Source organism: Musa acuminata, chromosome BXJ1-3, assembly GCF_036884655.1.
Source record: "Musa acuminata AAA Group cultivar baxijiao chromosome BXJ1-3, Cavendish_Baxijiao_AAA, whole genome shotgun sequence".
Taxonomy (NCBI): Eukaryota; Viridiplantae; Streptophyta; class Magnoliopsida; order Zingiberales; family Musaceae; genus Musa; species Musa acuminata.
Window position 1 is genome coordinate 8,952,820 of NC_088329.1, and position 21,103 is coordinate 8,973,922.

The 21,103-nt window shown below is 42.5% G+C and overlaps 4 protein-coding genes across 5 annotated transcripts; 2 read left to right on the forward strand and 2 right to left on the reverse strand.

The window, feature by feature from the left end:
* The first annotated feature begins 3,184 nt into the window (after positions 1-3,184).
* Positions 3,185-3,985, forward strand: LOC135636131 (ethylene-responsive transcription factor ERN1-like). Its single transcript, XM_065147723.1, has one exon. It carries the CDS (start codon positions 3,185-3,187, stop codon positions 3,983-3,985), a length of 801 nt encoding a protein of 266 aa, XP_065003795.1.
* Positions 3,986-4,682: 697 nt separating this feature from the next.
* On the forward strand, positions 4,683-9,475 carry LOC135621811 (serine/arginine-rich splicing factor RS41-like). 2 transcript variants are annotated; one of them, XM_065123460.1, is made up of 7 exons: positions 4,729-4,820; positions 4,976-5,084; positions 5,949-6,090; positions 7,452-7,564; positions 7,637-7,869; positions 8,921-9,190; positions 9,278-9,475. In XM_065123460.1, exons 2-7 carry the CDS (start codon positions 5,052-5,054, stop codon positions 9,303-9,305), a joined length of 819 nt encoding a protein of 272 aa, XP_064979532.1. In that variant the 5' UTR covers positions 4,729-4,820; positions 4,976-5,051; the 3' UTR covers positions 9,306-9,475. The 2 variants fall into 2 exon arrangements, with proteins under 2 accessions (XP_064979533.1, XP_064979532.1); XM_065123461.1 differs by lacking the exon at positions 4,976-5,084 and having other exon boundaries at positions 4,683-4,820.
* Positions 9,476-12,423: 2,948 nt separating this feature from the next.
* On the reverse strand, positions 12,424-14,938 carry LOC135621765 (U-box domain-containing protein 15-like). Its single transcript, XM_065123457.1, has one exon. It carries the CDS (start codon positions 14,343-14,345, stop codon positions 12,645-12,647), a length of 1,701 nt encoding a protein of 566 aa, XP_064979529.1. The 5' UTR covers positions 14,346-14,938; the 3' UTR covers positions 12,424-12,644.
* A 1,843-nt stretch (positions 14,939-16,781) lies between these two features.
* LOC135621797 (BAG family molecular chaperone regulator 1-like) lies at positions 16,782-18,537 on the reverse strand. Its single transcript, XM_065123459.1, has 4 exons — positions 18,017-18,537; positions 17,660-17,916; positions 17,410-17,556; positions 16,782-17,337 (listed from the first exon to the last, which is right to left on the reverse strand). The coding sequence occupies exons 1-4, from the start codon at positions 18,240-18,242 to the stop codon at positions 17,008-17,010; spliced, it is 960 nt and encodes a 319-aa protein (XP_064979531.1). The 5' UTR covers positions 18,243-18,537; the 3' UTR covers positions 16,782-17,007.
* Positions 18,538-21,103: the final 2,566 nt, after the last annotated feature.

A 21,103-nucleotide genomic window follows, 5' to 3' on the forward strand; every position in this document is an offset into this window, starting at 1 on the left:
AATAACTTCCTAAATTATAGGAGCATGATAGAGGTGTGATTTGCCATTTTGTACAGTCTTTGTCCTATATCTTTTGTATTATTAGGTTAGTCATTGATCTATCAACTTTGTTCCACTCGCTTGATCTCCTACTTACTGTTTCTTTTTGTTTCTTATGCCTCGGTCGTTCGTACTCTTTTTATGTCGCGCTGTCTCGTTATCTTCCAATATATGAGATCCATGGAAGTTGGGAGTAAAATATTTCGGTAGAAATTTTTTTTTGGTTTTTTCAATTTTTTTATTTTCAAAAATTTGTTAGGAACAAGTTGGCACTAAGAGGGGGGAGAGGGGTTAATTAGCGTAGTGGTAAAAACATCGATTTCAAAAAACTTTCATTCAATTAAAATCGATCTCGGAAGATGTTAATTTGAAAGTGTACGAGAGCGAGAGTAAGAAATTAGTTTGTAATGTAAAGTAGATTGCAATAAAGATAAATAACAAAATAGAAATGTAAATCGATTTATAGTGGTTCGATCGTCATGACCTACATCCACTCTGATTTCTCTTTCGTCGAGACCACCGGTATCCACTAATGGTCTTCCTTCAATAGGTGAAGACTAACTACATTTTTACATCTCTCTTCTCATTTTCACATGTTTAGGAGACAACCTTTTACAAGCACTCATTCCTTTCTAAACAGTAAACAGAATTCTAAACTTAGAATTAGAGGAGGGGATCTCTTTAAGTGATTACTGTAGCATTTTGTTACTTTTAAATTCTCTGTGCTTGTGTTTGTTAACCAGGGATGAGAGAGGTATTTATAGGCTTCAAATGGATTCAAACTTGGAGCCTAAAAGTGTGTCATCCCAGGTTTCCCGGGTCCTAGCGATACCACCGCTTGTGTTGGGTGATACCATCGCATAACACATTGCCACTGGGCGGTACCACCGCGTGACACAGTCTCGGAGACTGTGCCACGATGGTTCCACCTATTGGGTTACTATTTGGGCCTTTCACTTGGCCCAACACAACCCAAACTTAGGCCCAATTGGCCCATAATTAAGTTGGCTTAATTCCAACTCTATTGTGTGCTAACTACGAAATTTAAGATATACACTAAGCTAAATAAGCCCGTAAGTCTAGGTTTCTTTCGGCGAGCTTTCGACAATCTTTTAGCGAACTTCTTTCGATCTCTCAACAATGTTCCGATGGACTCTCAGGAAGCTCTTGGACTTCACGACGATCTTTTTAGTGAGTTCCGACAAGCTTCTTTGGCAAGCTCTTGGACTTCTCGGTCAATTCCGACAGAACTTCCGACGAGCTCTCGAACTCCCAACGAAATCTCGTTTTTGACTTCAGGACTTCATTTTGCTTTATGCCTTGATAGCTATCATAGTTAATCATGCACACTTAAAACCTACTTCGATCTAGACAATTATTATAAAGCTTGAATCAAATGTTGTCCGGCATGTCATTGGTTCTTCGACGCTTCATCCGATTCTTCGGCGCATTATCCTCTCTTGCGTATTGCCCAATCGACCAGTTGACCTCCGCAACTCTGATTTCCTTGGCGTAATTTTTACTCTTCTTGGCTCGATGCCCGAATCCATAGCCTGAAGCCTTCTGTCGATACGTCGACCGATTCTCCAACTCGACGTCCAATCTTCTAACATGTTTCTATTCGACCCAACATGATTATTTCTGTTTTAATTGTCTCTCCCTAATTGAAGCTTTCTATGTCACTCAAAACGTAAATCAAATCATAAACACTATCAATTAGTTCCATCATCAAAATCCGAGATTCAATAAAATTTTCGTCAATTTTTTCATCAGTTTAACCGTTATATTATTTGAACTCGACTCAATTACTATATTTTTTAATAACATTTATAATATTTTTATTGAGTTACATTATAAATAATATTATATTTTATGTTTTTAGTTGTCATTGATAAAAAATTATTATGATATCATATTGTTAGACTTGTAATTGACATGATTAAGGTCAAGAGTCCATTTGAATCATTAGTAAGGTCAAGTATATGTTACAGTGTTTTTATTGTTGTTGCCAAAAGTACTGTAACAAACTAATTTTTATTTTTATTTAGGTGTGATGTTATTCTTGAACTATTATAAATATTTATTTTAATCATAGTATGGTAAATGGTTATTGGTGTATTGTAATTCTATTTGACTCACTTATATTGTTTTCCAACAGTGTTATGGTGTTTTTTAAAATATTAAAAATACTATAAAATTATTAAGATTAACCATAAGTGACATCATGTTGTGTTTTTTTTTTTGGTCAATGCTCAAACATCATTATAGTATCAAAATTTTAAGTCTGACATTGGTTTGATTTGTTAAGAATCAAAGAGCTTCGAAGGTGATGGACATCAAGAAATCATTAAAGTGAGTATCGGAAGAGAACAGCAAAAAAAACTTTCAAAGTTAAAAAGCTCTTAGTAAGCTTGAATACTTGAATTAGAACATAAGCTAAGAGATAAACTAAAATCTCTCCTCTTAATAAAAGTATTAAATGAATTCTTTATAAATATTTACAAAGCGATAAACTCAAAATTTTGACTTCAACTATGATAAAGACATCCATTATGATTATGACTCTAAACTAAAATCCTATCTAATTATAAAATTTAATTTATATCACTTAGTTAATGTTATGAGTCAATTTATATCATTTAAAATATTTTTAATTAAATTTTATAATATTATTATTGTGATAATCAAAGACTATATTAGATTAAAATATTATAATGGATGAAAATAATACAATCAACTTTTTGAGAGTCAATTTAAGTATATTAAAATTAAGCGATACTGAATTGAAAAAGAAAATCTCAAACTCAAAATGGAGTCTTTTGTTTTTTAAAGAAAATAGTCCTAAAATACACTTTTTAAGTGGATACACATTAAATTACCGGAATAAATGGTATTGTGACAACCATCGTAAATACGTGATAAACTAGATTGTCTACATCCATGGCAACATGACGATCGAGGTGCAAATATATAGCGTCCCCGCAACACGACGAACTAAGCACCAGACAAAAGGGATCGAGAGGGAAAAGGACCAAGTTGCATCTTCCCTAATTCCTTACTTGCGTTCTCGTTGCTATATAGAGCTGATGATGGAAGTCCCGAGGCCATTATCCAACCTCTCAAGTTTTCGACTGAACTCACAAGAATGTCAGGACATGGCATCTTGAACGACAGCCGAAACCAGCAAACCAAGTCGAGCGCCGCCGCCCGCCGCTTCGTCGGAGTTCGACAGCGGCCGTCGGGAAGATGGGTTGCTGAGATCAAGGACTCGTCCCAGCACGTGCGACTGTGGCTCGGTACCTTCGACACCCCCGAGGAGGCCGCCCGAGCTTACGACGAAGCTGCGCGTGCTCTGCGTGGAGAGAATGCACGTACAAACTTCACCATGAACCCCAACTCCCCGCCGGGCGATTCTTCCTCCGGCGATCGCGGCTTCCTGGTGAGTTCTGATGCCGCCCGCGGAGGAGGCGGTGCGTTGGCTTCATCGAGAGAGAGGTTGAGCAAGAGCCTCCAAGGTATCATGGCGAGGACGGCTGACGGCAGGTCGTCCAAGACGAGGGTGAGCGACCACTCCACCTTCGCAAGCGTCTTCCATCGCAACAGTGACAGCTTCCATGGGAGCCTTGTCGACGCGAGGAGCATCGAGAAAGCGGTGGTGCAACCGAGCTTCATCGTACCTTCGCAACCGAGCGAAGAGCCATTCACATCGGGCTCCGACCAGTTCACCGGCACCAGGCAGCTTGCGACCAACTCAAGGAAAGGAACGACTGATCCGATGGAGGAGATAACTCTGTGGAGATTTGATCACGACGAGGTTGTGAGAGAGAAGGAAAGAGAGATGAGAGGCAGCAAAAGGATCAAGGTGTCTTCTTCCATCATCGTTCCCCCCACGTTCAGTGCATCTGAGCCTTTTGGCGATGGCCAATTAAATTGTACGAGTCTCTAATGCTGTGAGCGGAGAGGCTGGCTTCCTTCCAAAGGAAGAGAAGTGCTGAGACAAAGACAACGGGATTTATCTGAGCATGTAATTACTTCGTCCTTCGTGCAGAAAAACACGTCTTCTTCTTCTTCTTCATCATCATCATCCATACTCTCCGAATAATGCCTATCACGAGTACCAGTAAACCTCAGCTTCATGCCAAAGAAAGAGAAATTCCAATGAAAATTATTAAAACAAATCAAGAAATAAAAGCCACAGATATCGAGTCACCACAGAGTTTAGAACGAGAAGAAGGATTAAACTGGATGGAGCTGTTCTAACACGAACGTTTGTCCTATATCAATGTCATGCCAGTTAATTCCTTTCATCATTATCTACGTAATTAGCTTTCGAATGTAAACAGCAATATTCTAATTTCTAAGCGAGAAATTGAGGTTTACTTTATTATTGGATTTGTACGTATATTATGCCCCTATGCATAAATAGTATTACAAATAATTAAATATGTCCTATTATTATTTGTACGTATATTATGCCCCTATGCATAAATAATATTACGAATCATTAAATATGTGGTATTATTACGCCGTCGGTCTATCAGTGCGGCATCAATGACCGGTTCCAGATCCCCGCGGTGTCATTGTGGTCTATCTACGTGGGAGTTAGCAATTGGCATACGTAAATATCTTCTGCGGTCGTCCGTCTCCTGTGTCTCTAATGCCCGCAAAGACCATATAAATGCGCATCCCACTGGCCTATAGGGAGAACAAAGGCCCGTTTCTTTTCTTCCGCCGGCGCAGCGAGATTTAGGGTTTCTCCCTCGGATCAACAAAGCGAGAAGGTTATTGATCCGATCCAATCTCTTTCCAGATCTCCAATTCGCGATGCCAAATTCTACGACGCTCTTCATTTTTGTCATTCTGTTTATCGTTTTTATATGATGGACGAAGAAATTGCCCCGTGATCTGAACTCGTATCAATTTTTTTCAATTCCAGATCTGGTTTCTTCATATCATCGTGTTCTTGTGGTAGGAATTATGATATAGGAGGGCAGATCTGGGCCAGATCTGTTATGAAGAACAGTAGAAACAACGGATTCGAACTGGTTATTATGTTTTCTTCCCTTTTCATAACCTTTTGCTCTGCTTCCGCTTAAAGCATCGATTGACAACGGATTGATGGTACCGCAGATAGTGCCTGTAACATCAAATGCGTACTTGGAAATGGTTTTTCCTTTTGGGTTCAGTAAGATGTGCCTTCCCTTGGTTAGCGTTATAAATACATAGTCGACTTCGGCAGATTACCTTTCCAAGCAAATTAGCTTTTCCGTACTTAAAGTTTGGGTCATGTGCTAAGGCAAGGTTCAATTTGTCCTCGTGGTTTATATTTGTCTGAGTTAGTGGTTCTGGGACTTAGTATTCGATGGATCGTGTATTAGTGACCGGGGAATAATTATTGAAGCATTACTATAAGGAATGATGTATTAGATGCACAACTTCGACTTTCTCTTTTGTGTGACATTAGTGTAAATTATAACTTATATAACAGTGTTTTCTTCCAAAGCATTTGAGGAGACTTGATTTGATGCATCTAATTCATTCTTAAGTCTTGACATGTCCCCTTTTTCTAGTGAAATTATGACAATACGTTGTCTGTTAGTCCAGTTATTTGCATGTCCTCACAGGAAACATCTCTTGTTTTTTCCTTTAGCTCTACTTGTGTCAACTGCATGAACTGCGAACACTGCTTGTCTTTTATCCAATTGTGCAAGCAGTAGTGCATATTGTATTATTCGTTTTTAATTTTTGTTGAGTGTTTTCGCTGTGGTATTGTGTGATAGTGCAACTGTGGGGACTCCTCACTTGTTAGCTATTGTTAGTTCTCCTACATTTCAACATTATTCTGTCGTCTCATGCCTGTTATCTTTCGGAAGTCTGTTCCAAATGATTTAATGATGTCTTGCTTGCAGATACGTGTGGATTTAGCTTTTACTTGTTCATACAAAATGAGGCCCATTTTCTGTGGGAACTTCGAATATGATGCTCGCCAATCTGAATTGGAACGGCTTTTCAGCAGATATGGGAAGGTTGACAGGGTAGATATGAAATCAGGCAAGTCCATCTATCGCTAAGTGGTGCTGCTACCCCCATTGTCGAGTAATTCTCTATACCTTGCTAGTGGTATAGGTCCTTGTTTTATTTGGATGATTTGACTTTGGAAGTTGGAAACAGTTTTTCATGAAGTTGTGCATAAACACCTTGGGGTTTACATTGATATGTAGTTGCATAAGCAAGTTTGTTCTCCTATGGTATCATCTTTCAGTATTGCTTTTATATTGACATGCAGCTGCCTACTTGCTGGTTCTCTTGATGCTGTTTGGACCCAGATAGTAAAGGACAATAACTTGTTTCATTCTTTGTTATTTGTCGCTTGGTGTTTGTCCCCTTTTCTAAGCACTGGAACATCAAGTTCTTTATATAAAATTACTTATACAAGTGATGTCACATCCCCACAAACTAATTCAAGGTAGCGGATGAGTTCTAATATCAACCTATCGTTCACTTGTGCTAATGTTCATGCGATAATTTAGTATCATTATTAGTTTGGTGGCTACATAAATGCCTTACGATAGATGATGAGTTAAGTGCACCAAATTATGTCAGAGTTATAAAAATGTGAGCATATGTGGCTCATTCCTTTGTCGATGCCACTTCTCAAGCGGAAGAGTCCTCTCGTTTTCAAGGTGACATGTTTAAACTGCATCAGCTCATTTATTCATGTGTTGTGCAAAAGTTTCCAGACGGTACAACATCACCATGGATGTTCTTTGGTTGAGTTCTATGAAGAATTGGAAATCAGGATAAGTTTAGCAAATGAGAATATTTTACTCTTAAGGTAAGCCCCCATACTCAACAATTTCTTTGGCGCAGGAATATTCTGGAGCACCCATTTTCTTCCTTGCTGATGGGGTGCCATCACCTCTCCTGCCTGAGTCCGTGCCTCATCTCTTTGTGTAGCTCCAGGAGCTGATATGATCCACCATACTCTGTGGCACTGTCCACCTGACATTTCCCCACGAGACCATTGCCTTTCACTTTCCATGAACCTTGCCCATCCTCCCAATCTGCTCATGTTCTCCATGCCGTTCTCACTGCCAGGCTGGAGAATAGATGGCGAAGGTGGCACTCAATTGGCCAATCACAAGAGACCCACTTTTGCCTTATTCTACCATGACATCGATTAGTCCCTACTTCTGCACATGAGGTCTGTTCTTGATTTTTTGCATCTGTCAATAAATTTGTAGCTTTGACAGAAACGGGATGTTCTACTTATTTCCGAGTAGCTTGTGGAGTTTAACTGGACCAACCAGACTCGTAGCTGTCGTCAAGGAGCTTGTGAAACTAAGCTTTATTTTTTAGACAGTTCTTTATGCAAGCTTACTATTGTTCGTTTTACAATTAATTATGTGCAGGATTTGCTTTCATTTACATGGATGATGAAAGAGATGCAGAGGATGCAATTCGGGCCCTTGACAGAACTGAGTTTGGCAGACAGGGGCGACGGCTTCGTGTTGAGTGGACAAAGGTACATAACTTCATAAGTTTTTTATTTATGGCTTATTATTTTAGTTTAATATTATTTTAAGCTTAATGACAGCAAGAGCGTGGTGGTAGATCTGCCAGTTCAAGAAGGTCTCCTTCTAACATGAGGCCCACAAAGACTTTGTTTGTCATAAACTTTGATCCAATCAATACCAGAATGAGAGACTTGGAGAGGCACTTTGAACCGTATGGAAAAATCTCAAATGTTAGGATCAGAAGAAACTTTGCATTTATTCACTTTGAGTTGCAGGAGGATGCCACTAAAGCATTGGAGGCAACAAATATGAGGTGCTTTCTTTCTTTTCCAAGTTCAGCTTTTTGGTGTAGCATGAATTGTCAGCAATATACAAAGTCATTTCCTGCAATAAGGTTGGCTGTTTCTGCGAATCAACTTTATCATGATGGACATGACTTTGTTGTTTGTCCAGCAGTTTTCTTTTCATAAGACCAGAGATTCAATGATCCACACGAGTATCTCTTGTGGCATTTGATGGTTTTGATTATCCTTCACTATATCTTGATTAGTTTTCACATCATTGCCAATGAAGCAACGATGTTGATGAAATTTTGTAGCGTATTTTTTGCTGGCCCCAGATCACCTGCTCTGGTATTTCTAAGTTGAAGTATGAAATAACTTCTTTATTGTTTCTTTCAATGATAAGGTTGAAACAGAATGTTTCTCCTATGCGATTTAGGTGTTTTGGGTTGAAGTCACAGAAATATCCTCTCTCTCTCTCTCTATATATATATATATACATACGTAAGGTTGCCTACAGTAATCTTTCCACACACCCACATTGGTAGGAGTGTTCTGCACTGAGTTCTTGCTTTTTATTTTTTCTTTCTTTCAACGCTTGCACTATTAGTTGCATGGGAATAGTTATCAAGAGTTCTGGAATTTTTTGGTATTGACATTTTCCAGTAGTTAGTTTTCAGGCCATACATTAAATAAATGTTTACATTTGCTAAGGGCACTGAGTAGTTGAGAGAGGCTTGTGGTCCTTGCAAATTTTTTAGTTTTTTTCTTAGAGATGATGATCTCTGTCAATTATCTGTCAATAGTTTTAGCGCATAGCTTATGAGGTGCTTTACAAGAAAGTCTAGGTTGGAGTTCTTTAGATTGGCATACAATATGTAAAATTTGCATATGTATATTTTTTCAAACAGATTTCTCTGACAATAAGGATACCGGGAAACTTGTGTCACTTGTCTTCATGTTTAGGTTACAGCAACGTAACCTTAATGTATTCATGTGGTTATTTTCATGCAACACAACGAAACGGATAACTCAAAATGTGCCTTGCTCTGTATTCATCTTGTCTTTCTCTTGAGTTTGTAGCAAATTAATGGATCGGGTCATTTCGGTGGAGTATGCACTTCGTGACGATGATGACAAAAGAAATGGGTACAGCCCTGACAGGAGAGGCAGGGAGAGATCCCTGGAAAGGAGAGGCCGTGACACACGGCGTTCTCCAAGCCCTTATGGCAGAGGCAGGGAGAGGGACAGTCCTGATTATGGGCGTGGTCCGAGTCCATATAACAAACCCGAGCAAAGGGGTAGTCCTAATTACGGAAGAGATGGAAGTCCAGGGTATGAGAGGTACCCCAGGTTTGTATCATTCAGAGATTGCCATCATGTATTGCTTGGACCCTCATCTGTTATGTTGTGCTAATTAGTTGTTCATCTGTTATGCAGTCAATCTCCAAGGCAGGAAGAACAATGAGGACTATTCTTTGTTCTGAGCAAGTTTGCCGCACAATTTGTGCTTATTGAACAATTGCTGTAATATCACATTTAGAAAAATAGTGTGTGCCAAGTACTATTGGACTACTGCAATGTCCTCTCTAGAGATACTATTGGTATGCAATGATAGTATCAGTGGTCTGAGGTTGACTTGTGTTCTTTTTGAGATCAGACTCTGAGGTGCCCATCATGGCCATTAGTTTTTTTAATGCAGCATTTGTGATATCTCTTAGACATAACTTTTTAGCAGTCTCTACTTTGTTTAATTTACATTTTCATCGATTTTTTGGTGAATTCTAGATAGTAAACTATAGATCGTCATCAAGAAGTTCAAATCTGCATTCCTCCAAGTAAGTAGTTGAATTACATAACAGTGTGATGTTAATATTAGGTGTGGATCGTAATATTTCGTTTCTTCAAACCCAATCATCTCCTAATTTTCTCCGCTTTTGTTAATTCTTTTTCGATGATTTCTCTAAAAACAATTGTTTCCCTCGACGCCTCGAACTCATTTAACATTCAAAGACTGCAGGGGTAAGGTTGATGGTACAAATCGCATGTGGGTGGCGATGTACGTCCCACCAATCCAAGCAAGCATCACATGTCCCGAGCTGTTCGAGTTTGGATTCCTTCGACACGAGGAATTCGCTGAACAGAATATATTCGGCCATATCAATGGCTTCAACATGAAGGAGAGAGTAGTAGCAGAACACGATCAACAGTCCTAAACCAAGCCATCTACATCCACCATGGACATCTGCAAAAGCGTTCCAGCTTAAAGACGTCCTTTGATGGAGCAAGTCGCCTAAAGAAAGGAAAAGGAAAAGCTAGATGCTCTGCTCGCATGGCTCTACAAACATGAACTGTTTTTGACGTAGCCTCGAATCCATGAAGCAAACAAGGTTCGCCCAATTTCTTTCTCTCTCTCTCTCTCTTTTTATTTTCCAAAATAAAGGTAATTTATTAAATTAAGGTCCTAATACAATCAGTGCTTATAGCATCAACACTCCAAAAAGACGACAGCAGATCCATCCACGGAAAAATAGATATGGTTGAATAAGTATACCTTGTCAACCAGCAACGATTTTTCTCGCCAAAAGTATGAGAAATAAAAAAAAAATCAGAAAATGTGGTAAGCAGATCAAAAATACATCTAGTTATATTATTAATAACATCCAATGGAGGCTCCTTGGTTTTTAGGAGAGTATCAATAATGATTTCATCATCCATATGGACCTTTGTAATGTCGGAAATACGCAAAGCTTGTCAAAGCCCATGTTTGATCGCCTTAGCTGAAAAAGATGGATATTCTATCCTTGCAAGCAATCTGTCTACACATAAATAAGCACCAGTACCAGTCCATTTCAGAAAATCGATTCTTCCAAATTCCTCATTCTAATGGTAAGAACCATCAGTGTCCAACTTCTCACAAGCCCTCAGTTATAACACATATATTACTTACCGGTGCAATATATATACATATATATGTATATATATGTATATATATATACATATATATATATGTATATATATGTATATATATATACATATATATATATACATATATACATATACATATACATATACATATAGGACAAGACAAGTAAACCTCCTCATAAGGATGAACATGAATAACACCTACTACAAAATAAAATACCAGAGAATGTGTAGCTGGGCAGCATTGTAGATTCTGCAAAAGCCAAGGGAGATGGTGGGATGGTCCTTTGTTTGTCCTCACTAATGTTGTCATAAGCCATTGGGACAAGATGGAGGGTCAAAACATTTAAGAATGATAGCACATGCAAACTAATACAAGTGCTCATCAACTAGCAGAGAAGGGAAGTGGAAGGATACTGGCCTTCAACTTACAAATGAAGGATCATGTGAAGTTCATTGATTAGTCAGCCTCAAGGCACATGCTGCAAAACCAAACAAGTTCATCAGTAAGTTCTTGAGTGCGTTCTGGTTCCTACATAGTTAAATGAGATCAATTCAACAGCTCAACTAAGCACCGGTGTCATGACAAAGAGATGAAGATCCACTTGGCATACACAATAAAAGAAACCATAAAGATGGTGTTTGATTACAAGTAGGTAGTAGGTCAAGACCTTATTTCCATCAATTCACTAGTACTAAACGAAGTGGGTCAAAATGAAATAGTCTGCCTGGCTCAGAAAATATATCTTCAACAATTATGATGATACTTGGGTTTTGTTGTCGCAAATTTCTTTAGGCCAGCAAATTATTGCAGCCAGCCATCCTATTAAATTTTGTCTCAACAAAAAAAAGTCAGGCATCCCAAATGACACAAAAAAGTTATGGTAAAGAGACATTGTAGTGTGTTTTTTAAGATCAGATAACAATTGAAATTTGCCTAATTCTGACACTCGTTAGTTTTATGCTACTCTCTGCCAAAAGATGAATGGAACTTGAAGAGCGAAGCATACCTATGTCAAAAATAAATCAGAAGATCACATATATAAATTTCCAGAAATGAAAGAGGAAGAGTTACTGTGCTGCACAAGGAGAAGACCTATTGAGAATCACATAACCCAAGAGGGACCAGTTTCAGGAACATGCTGCACAATGAACTAGCATATGAATGAATAAATGCATGACAGGACCATCATTGTTACCCCCATGGATATGATTAATCTTTAGAAGACATTAGAGAATACTGACTATTTTAACCCGTTGAAAATGATAGAAGATGTACCTGATGTAAATGAGTGGGCAAGCCAAGATTCCCTCAATATACATAATCATTGAGGTACTGGCAGGCAACACGGAGACTTGTTACTTTTACCAAATTATATCTTCTGTTTCCCTACAATAGCAGCCCATCGCCGCGACATGGATAGCCTAAAAGTTAAATCCTTCACAACAAAAAGGAACAAACATGTAATGGATGAACTAGAAGTCCTTTCTTACCTCAATTTATCACTACAGAAAAATAAATTTGAAGGAGTAGAGTTCACATATAACATGCAGATCCAGTGGTCAGTTTGATTACAAACCTGTCAATTAGACAGAGAAAACAGAGAAGGATATATGTTCTATTGGAGCAGCCAAACCAGGTAAACAGATTAGGAGAACAATTTCAACTCACAAAACAACAATGCAGGATAATTAGAAACCGAAGAGAAATATGAGCTTCTTGAACATTTACAAGAAATAGCTGAGTCTGGATTGCAGTTTATATAGTTCTGAAAAGGCCAGAGTTAGATTAGAGTATACATCCTCCTTTCTCACTGGTTTATGTTTCAAGGAGTCAGCGAGACATGGAGCTCGTAAGTTCAAAAGCAGGGAGAACTTCAATCTATTTCCTGCTGAACAAGTTCCGCAACCTCCGTTGTTCCAATCGCTCAAGCAACTTCTTCGAACCGGGAACATTCATATCTGACAGCTTCTTGAGATAACCAATTGCACCATATGAAATCATCATTTTCTTGCATTTTTTGCTCGACGACAAAATTAGAAGGCAAGACACAGCATACTTCTTCGCTGTATTCTGAGGGCTGGGATCGAGCAACTGAACCAGATTTGGCACGCTCTTCCCATCCTTCTTAACTTCGCTACCGTTATGTGGATGGGTCATCAAGCTAGCAATCGCCTGTGCGGCAGCCTCCCTTCCACTGCTACTCTTGGCCTCGAGCATCCTTACCAGCAAGGGTATGCAACCAAACTCTCCAACAATTCTCTTGGACTCCGCCGAGCTGGAAATCTTACAAATGGCAGCTGCAGCAGCCTGCTGCGCGCCCAAAGATCCATCTTTCAACACATGCACCAGGCGAGGAAGCAGACCAAGCGAGAGGAGACTATCCATAGAAACAGTTCCTACCAGATTTTTCAATGCACAAACTGCAGATTCCTGTTGTAATGGTCCATCAAGGTATGCCAGAAGGCTCCGAATTCCTCCCTCCGACACGACCAATGCCCTTAGGCTCTCGTTGCTGGAAGTCAAGTGCTGCAAACACTCAGCAGCATACTCCTTCGATCCCAACACGATTCCACGATCAAGCAGATTGATCATGACACGAACGATTCCCTCATCCACGAGACTCTGCCTGGATTCGGGCACTGCAGAGAGGTTGTTCAGCGCACCGGCAGCGGCTGACTGAGAAATGGAGTCCCCGATCAGACAGACTTCGATTAGAGGGCGAATTCCACCATGGCGAGCGATCAAACGGGCGGTGTTGGCGGACATGGACAGCCTCTGAAGCGAGATCACCGCTTTTTCTCGGGCTACCAAGCTCCCAGATTCCAGAAGCCGGATCAGCGACGGCAGCACTCCCTCGGAGACCAGCAAACTCTCGCAATTTCCCGACTCAGTGAGCAAGCACACCGCAGTTGCGGCCTTCTCCCTGACCATGGGCGAGGTGGTCGTCAATAGTAGTATCAGGGCGGAGACATTGCTTCGGCCCAAGGCCGCCACCACGCTCTTCTCGTCCTCCCTCATGGCCTCCAACAACCCATCCAAGGCCCGCAGCTTCGCCTCGGAGTGACCGAACTGAAGGCGGGCGAGCAGCTCGCCGAGATTCGAGCTGGCGAGCTCCGCCTCGCCGGGCCGTGCGGCGCCGGCCGGAGGGAGCGCCGCCTCACCTAGGACGCCAGTCTTGACCAGAAGCCCGCAGTCACGGAGATTAAGGTCGAGCTTGCCTGACAGGGCATCGAGGTCGCTCTGCATCCGGAGCTTGCCGAGGGAGCGCCCGTCCCCATCGCAGCCGCATCGGTCGGCCAATTCGACGGCTTCGGAGAGGGTGGTGACGACGGACTGGAGCAGCTCGCGGCAGAGGGCGTGGCGGGCGAAGCAGGGGTGGCTGGAGAGGTCGGAGAGGCAGGGGGGCAGGCTCTGGAGCTTGTCGGCGATAGATTTCCACCGCCCAGCGAAGCCCTTGGCGGACTTGGCCTTCTCAATGGCGATGGGGACCAGCAGGAGGGTGCGGGAGAGCCAGTGCTCCGCGGATCCGTCGGTACCACTGTCACCGGAGTCAGCGACTGGCTCGGCCTCTTCCACCATGGCTAGGAAACGCTGTCGATCCCACTGATCCAAGCGAAGAGCAGAGAGAGACAGAGAAAGAGAGAGAGAGAGAGAGAGAGAGAGAGAGAGAGAGAGAGACTATGCCTCTTCTTTTGTTCCCAAATGGAGGAAGGAAGACGAAGATATCGGCGATCGTTAAAAACAGGGGAGAAAGTGGGATTTGGTGATGGGGATCAGCTAACAACAGGAGGTAGCAACAGAGGCAGCTCCTACTACCACTACAAGTGGACAAGGAATGAATCACCGGACCGGGTTTCCGGCCGGGCCGAGTCGGTCCACTCACTGCCGTCGACAGTGACACCGAAATCGGTAATTCCTCGCCGTAGCAGTTGTCTCCAACGCACGTGCGCCGGCGTGGCGTCGTTCTTGCTTTTGAGGTAAGTGAGAGGGGCAATGTGGTCTTTTCGACCCGGTGGGCCTGGACGACGTCGACATCAGGGAAAGCGACGATTCGAATATAGAATGACGATAATGCCCCGATAAAGCCGGAAAAGTTCCCAAACTGCTCCGCTAAATCGAGGGTGATGTCGACTTTAGAGCGCTACCATCACGGGCGCGAACCGTAATGACTTGTCCGGCGGCAGACTAACCCGACCGGAATCATCGATGGCAGACGTCTGCCTTAGAGGTGGACGGCGAGAGAGAGCAAGAGGAACAGGGGGATGTCACCTCGTATGGGTTGGGACCTCCGGACCTCGACGGGGTAAGGAAGAAACGGGGAGGTTTAATCCGCCTCGTTACCCCTCCCCCCCATCTGACGGGGGTGGTACGGTGCGATCGGTGGATGTGTCGACATCTGGAGATGTGTAGACGTAGGCGAGGTTTCTGCCGACGGTGCGCTGTAGCAGCAGCTGTTGGTGCATCGCACACCTGAAAAAGACGACGATCGCTAGAAAACGAACTCCGAAGCTTTGGTTGGCCGAGGGAGGATGTGTCGTCGTCGTCGTCGTGTACTGCGTGGATATGCGCGTGCTGAAGCATTGGCTGTGTCGTCGAAGAGACAGATGGAGTTCAAATCCCCGTACGGCGATTTAAGATCAAATTTACATTTTACCTTAAAAAAAAGATATTTTCGTTATCTTAAGATAAAAATTAATTAGGAGATATCATTAGATAAAAGTCTAATAATAAAAAAAATTAGATAAAATACTCCTAAAATTTTATTAGCTCTAGTGGATCAATTTTTTGTTTTTGTTTTCAATATATAAATCTGATTTATTTTTTTAATGTTTAAATTTATTTCGTCTCTTAAATAGGATCGATACAAATTCAATAATCCTCTGTATATGACTAGAGGTGATAGGTAAATAAATACTAGAGAAACACATAATATCATTATAACATTAACAAAATCATAAGCTCTAATTATCATGAGTAGATTATATAGAAATTTTTACCACCATAGATCGTAAAAAAAAAAGTATACGTTTAGTTAAATTTAAAATATTAAAAAAAATTATTTATAGTTTTTACAAAATCTACCATTCAATTGGCACAAGAATTCAAAATACCACATCAATTAATGGTCCTGCTGATTTGCTTCAGATGTTGCTGCTCTCCAACTAAAGATGAGGTCTCCCACCCCAGTTTATTTAGGTGACTTAATTAGGTGGTAGAATTAGGTCAACCGATAGTGTCATCGTAATACATTCATTCACCTCACCACCAGCTGACGCTGCCGACCACCATTTCCATGACCTGAAGAAGGGTATTAGGTAGGCCATAAATACAGGTAGGTAGGTAGGTAGGTATTTGACCTATCTTCTTAAGCACAATCCACCTCGGAGTGAATGAACCTAAAAGGACAACCGGACAACAATACCACCACAACAAATAGAATTCTGCAGACCATTAATTCTGTCATCCGATTCAAGACAGCAGCATTTCAAGCATACCAAATTCCTTCCGGCGATGGTCTAATTTGAAGCATTCGACGACATATTACCTGCTCTCGCTCCGCACGGCACTCTCGGTATGACCCAACACATGTCCTTCGCAATCAATCCAGCCGTGGAGATTGGTGGTCGAACCATTCACGCATTATGTCAAGCTACTACACGCCGACAAGTCCCAACGAATGTGGGCACGGCGAGGCCCCCATCGGAGTCCAGCACACGGCAGCCACCACGAACACAGCGAAGCCTGCGTGTGGTTCATCAAAGTTAGCAGCAACTGTGTTTGATCGCACTGTCTCGCTGGCCTCGACTTGTGATTGGAGGCACAAGAAACAAAAAGAATCGTAAGCTCCCACTGAGATCCACTAACATCGAAGCAGAATTGGTCCTCAACCTCGCCAAGTCCCACTGCCCATGATTGGTCTTTGTTGCCAAACTCATTCCCCTAAAAAGGCGCACACACTCTGATGGTTGAAGAAAGGGATCTCGATCGCACTTGACATCATTTACCATCTCAATCTTGTTTCTTTGGAACTGGGCTCGTGATGAGTCCCATTTATTTCTCATGGAGCTGAATTAGATAGACCCCCTTGCAAGAGTAGATAGACAGTGGCTGGATATACACACAAAAAGAATAGTAATAGAGCACGAGAAAAGTGGTCTTCAGGAGGGATCTCATCAGAGCTGGAAACGGCAACTGGACACTATCACACATACTCCTGGCCGCAAGGCAATTCGTCGAACACTCAAAATGGCTCCCAGTCGAACCTTGCATGTGGCGCGGACGAGGCGGCCGCGGTGGACGTGGAGGTGGATGGCACGAACAGGAGGGAATCGAATGTTTCCCACTTCGTCGTCACCACCACCTGTGGCTGCTCAAGGTTCTGTTGTTGATAGGGCCTCCGTGTTGGCTGCGAATCCCTCTTTTGCTGCTGAATTGGATGTCGCTGTTGATTCTGAGGCTGAGTCGGATGTTGCTGCGGCTGCTCTTTGCTAGGTTGGACCTTCGCTCTTGGCATCGCGTTCTTGATCTTGACCGCGTCCAAGGTTTCGACATACTTCTGCACTCTCTTGATCTGTTCTCAGCACAGAATCAATCAGCAACCAATCAAAATGAGCAAACAAACAAAGAGAACGATGGATTTGACCTGCATTCTCCTCTGCAGCTTCACATCCCCGTCGGCAACGACGGCGTCCAACTTGATCAGCTCGTTCATCAAAGACTCGATGAGATTGGTCACATCATGCTCCACCACCCTCCCACCTCTGTTCACGATGGCCTCCAGCGCCGACACCTGATCCAGCCAATGCCCGCCCGGAGCAGCGATCATGTAGAGATTGCTCTTGAGACCAGGACGAGGGAAGGCTGGCCAATTGTGGTGGTGGGTGGGAGATTACCTTGGAGGCGAGGCGATCGACCTCGAGGCTGATGGCGGAGATGGACTTGGTGGCCTTCTCCATCTTGTCGGTCTTGCGCATCTCGAGCAGGCGTTTCGCCTGCGCCGTGGGGTCTTCCTCCAACACCACCTTGGACTTGTCCTTCACGCCGGCGGTGTCGAGGAACGCCGTCGACTCCCTCTCCTTGTCCTTGTACAGCAGCTTCATGTCCAAGGGGTGCAGCCCCGTCTTGGCAGACAACGCCTTCTTCAGCTCCCCTATGAGCCACCGCCGCCGCACAACCACTCGATCAATTCGCCGACCATCTTGGTGTGGAACAAATGAAAACGACGCCCAAGGATCAGTCGGAGTTCTTACCGAAGGTGGCCTGCGAGCTGACGTAGATCTCGTGGTACACGGAGCCGTGCTTGACCTTGACGCGGATGGTGGGCACGGGAGCGGCCGTGGCGTCGGCGTCGGCGCCGCGCTTCTGGACGAGCATCCCGCACGGCCTGACCTCCCACCCCGCTGCCTTCTCCGCAGCCGCCGGCGACTCCTTTATGGGGCTGAACGCCACCGTCCTGCCGCCTGTCTTCGACCGCATTTTCCTCCTTAGATCTTCGGAATCCAGAGGATCTACAAGAGAAGCAAGCAAAGCCACGCCACTGGATTTCACCCCCCAAGCTAGATTTCTTCCAAGACCCGCAAAGGGAAGAAGTCAATCGAGAACATGCCCCGTCGAAGTCAATTAAGCGTGAGCTTAACTCTAGAGGAAGAGACGAAAGGTTTCTTGCTTGCTTGGGTAAGGAGAGGGGATAGTTGAGGAAGGAAGGGAACAACCGAGACAGAACCGAATCTATATATACCCACATACATGGTAAAGAAGTCAAGAAGTAAGTAAACAATAAGCGGCTCCTCTTTTAGCTTCTCACCTTCCTTCCCCCACAACATTTACCAAAAGCATCACAGTGATCGAGAGAGAGAGAGGCTGGTGGTGGTGGTGGCAAAGGGAAAAAGTAGGCAAGGCAATAAGAATAAGAATCAAAAAGAAATGCTGCTGCGGCAGCTGTAGGCTTCCCCCACAAGTGAAGCCGCTGCGGCCGCCAGCCCGACCGCTGCGTAACCACTACTGTTCCACGTCGCCAACCCCTCCCACAAACAGAAACGCTCTGCTCCTTCCGTCTCCCTCCTTCCTGTGAAACGCCAGCGGCGATCGCGACGACCACGAGGGGCCCGCGCGGCCGGCCGCCCTCTCACCCGGCGTGGGACCCCCGTGTCGGTGAAAACGCTCCGTGAAAATTTAGGGTGACGTCGGGAGGTAGGGTCGGGACGTGGCCCGCGGCCACCGACAGTCAGCGAACCCGACGGCCGCCACGCGGTCCCGGGAAAGCGACGGCGCACCCTACGGCGTCGTGTCACACCACTCCGCGGGGCCCGCCGGGCGTGGTGTGAGGGGTCGACGCATCGCTAGTACGTAAAGGAGTGCCGTAATTTATCTCCCGTGGGTCCAGCCGAGTCATATACGAGTTTAAAGAAGGGGTGGTATCCGTCGGATGAGCAGCGATCCGCGATGAGATTCGCGCCAACGTTGCTGATTCCTTTGAGGAAACATGGAAACTTGGCCCATCGGTAACGTAGGATAATAATTCCATGACAAAACAGGGTTAAATGTGATTCTTTTAAGCTTGCTTTAGTACATGAGTTGAGAAAAACAAAGTAATGTTGGCTTCACGGGCGGATTTCCGGAAGGAATCTTGGTACTTGAGCGATCCAATGACAAGAATAAAAAGGTTGTGTGGCGTGGCTCACGGGTAAGTTGTGATTCTCCCATTTCAATAATATATATATATATATGATGATGATGATGATGATGATGATGATGATGATGATGCTGTATGTACGGTATAGCTAGGGATTATTTGACCTCAAGAAATTTCTTAGTTCATTAACATGTCTTTATGGTATTGATCATGTTTTTACAACTTAAAAAGATTGATGGTCTACATTGGAAGTGCAATCCGTGAAGGGAACTACGGGTCCATCACAGTACGGAGCCACCAATATACATAGTATGATAGGTAATACAGCAAGCATGTTCCTTTATAATATTTTATCATACTACTTATTTGATACATGCATGAATGAATGGATAATGTGAATGAATAATCATAGTTGAATATGTATCCCTACCGAGCAGTTACGGTGATTCCCTTTGGGGATTAACAGGCCGTCAGACATGATAGTTAGACGATTCCTTCATCCATTGTTGGGAGGAACGTATCCTCATTTTGACGGGTGAGGAATACCACTCCATCTGTTGTTTGGAGTATGATATGGATTCTCTCCTTCCGTTATTAAGAGAGTGCACCATCGAATGTGATGTACATCTTTGTTATATGATTGTTATGTATGTCATCGAGATGTGTTGCATATGATTAATGCATGATTTTGTTTACTATAAGAATTATCATTGTTTTTCAAATATATGAGTTTCATAATGAATTGATATGTTATCATTTCATATTAAATTATTGATATTTGTATATGTTTCATGAATATTGAAGATTTTTTTTATGATTTTTCGGAGGTTCCTACCATATGGTTGCTGATATATTGTTATTATAGATTTATTTTCAGAGTAACCTATTACGTTATAATTTTTATTTTCTACAAAAGATAGCCTCTAAAAATATAATTCTACTTTTATTTTTAGTCACATGTATATTTTATATTTTTATTAAAAAAATAAATGATAAAAATGGGTATTGACCGTAGGATCTTACGATGATGACGATATTTAAAAAAAAAAGTATTTTGCACTTGAAATCACTCAACGAAGTAAAAAAAACAAAAATCATTGACCAATCTTTTAAAAATAATTTAACATTCGATTTATACTTGAAACAAATTTTGAAGAAATTTGGGGTTTCAAAACCTCTCTAACAAAGGAAGGTTTGGTCGTAAGATCGGACTAACCATTGGGGGTAACACTCGAGCAAATACATCACACAAGACATCTCATCACATAAAACTGTTTTGATCATTTTTTGCAGGCTACAGTAAGCAAGATTTTTTCGTAAATCATGCTTGATTTATGAAGGAAGCATTCTTAAATCTGTCATAGGACTCAACCACATGACCATGCTACAATGATGCTTAATTAATCGTTTTATGTCTTCGTATGGATCAAACCTCAATGGTGTTTGTTTATGGTCTGTACATACACGGACAAAATGAATGAATGAATGAATGAATGATAGCAAGAGACGAGCATATCTTCTTCATACATAAATTAGTTCATATATCTCAATCCTCGGCCATCACTTCCTGCGTGCCACCAACTCCTGGCAGTGTTTGGGAACCAAATCTCAAGTCCTCTAAAACAGGTACTCAGCTGCTACTATTAACTCGGGTGATTTTGCCAGCTAAAATCAATGGGAAGACATTTTGCAGTTAATTAGAAGC

Excerpts from the sequence above, each read along its gene's own strand:
- LOC135636131 (XM_065147723.1), top strand. The coding sequence starts at position 3,185 with ATGTCAGGACATGGCATCTTGAACGACAGCCGAAACCAGCAAACCAAG.
- LOC135621765 (XM_065123457.1), bottom strand. The coding sequence starts at position 14,345 with ATGGTGGAAGAGGCCGAGCCAGTCGCTGACTCCGGTGACAGTGGTACC.
- LOC135621811 (XM_065123460.1), top strand. The coding sequence starts at position 5,052 with ATGAAGAACAGTAGAAACAACGGATTCGAACTG. Across the intron at positions 5,085-5,948 it reads GAAACAACGGATTCGAACTG|ATACGTGTGGATTTAGCTTT; the intron begins GTTATTATGTTT and ends TCTTGCTTGCAG. Across the intron at positions 7,565-7,636 it reads TTCGTGTTGAGTGGACAAAG|CAAGAGCGTGGTGGTAGATC; the intron begins GTACATAACTTC and ends GCTTAATGACAG.
- LOC135621797 (XM_065123459.1), bottom strand. The coding sequence starts at position 18,242 with ATGCGGTCGAAGACAGGCGGCAGGACGGTGGCGTTCAGCCCCATAAAG. Across the intron at positions 17,917-18,016 it reads CAGCTCGCAGGCCACCTTCG|GGGAGCTGAAGAAGGCGTTG; the intron begins GTAAGAACTCCG and ends GGTGGCTCATAG. Across the intron at positions 17,338-17,409 it reads AGCTGCAGAGGAGAATGCAG|ATCAAGAGAGTGCAGAAGTA; the intron begins GTCAAATCCATC and ends TGCTGAGAACAG.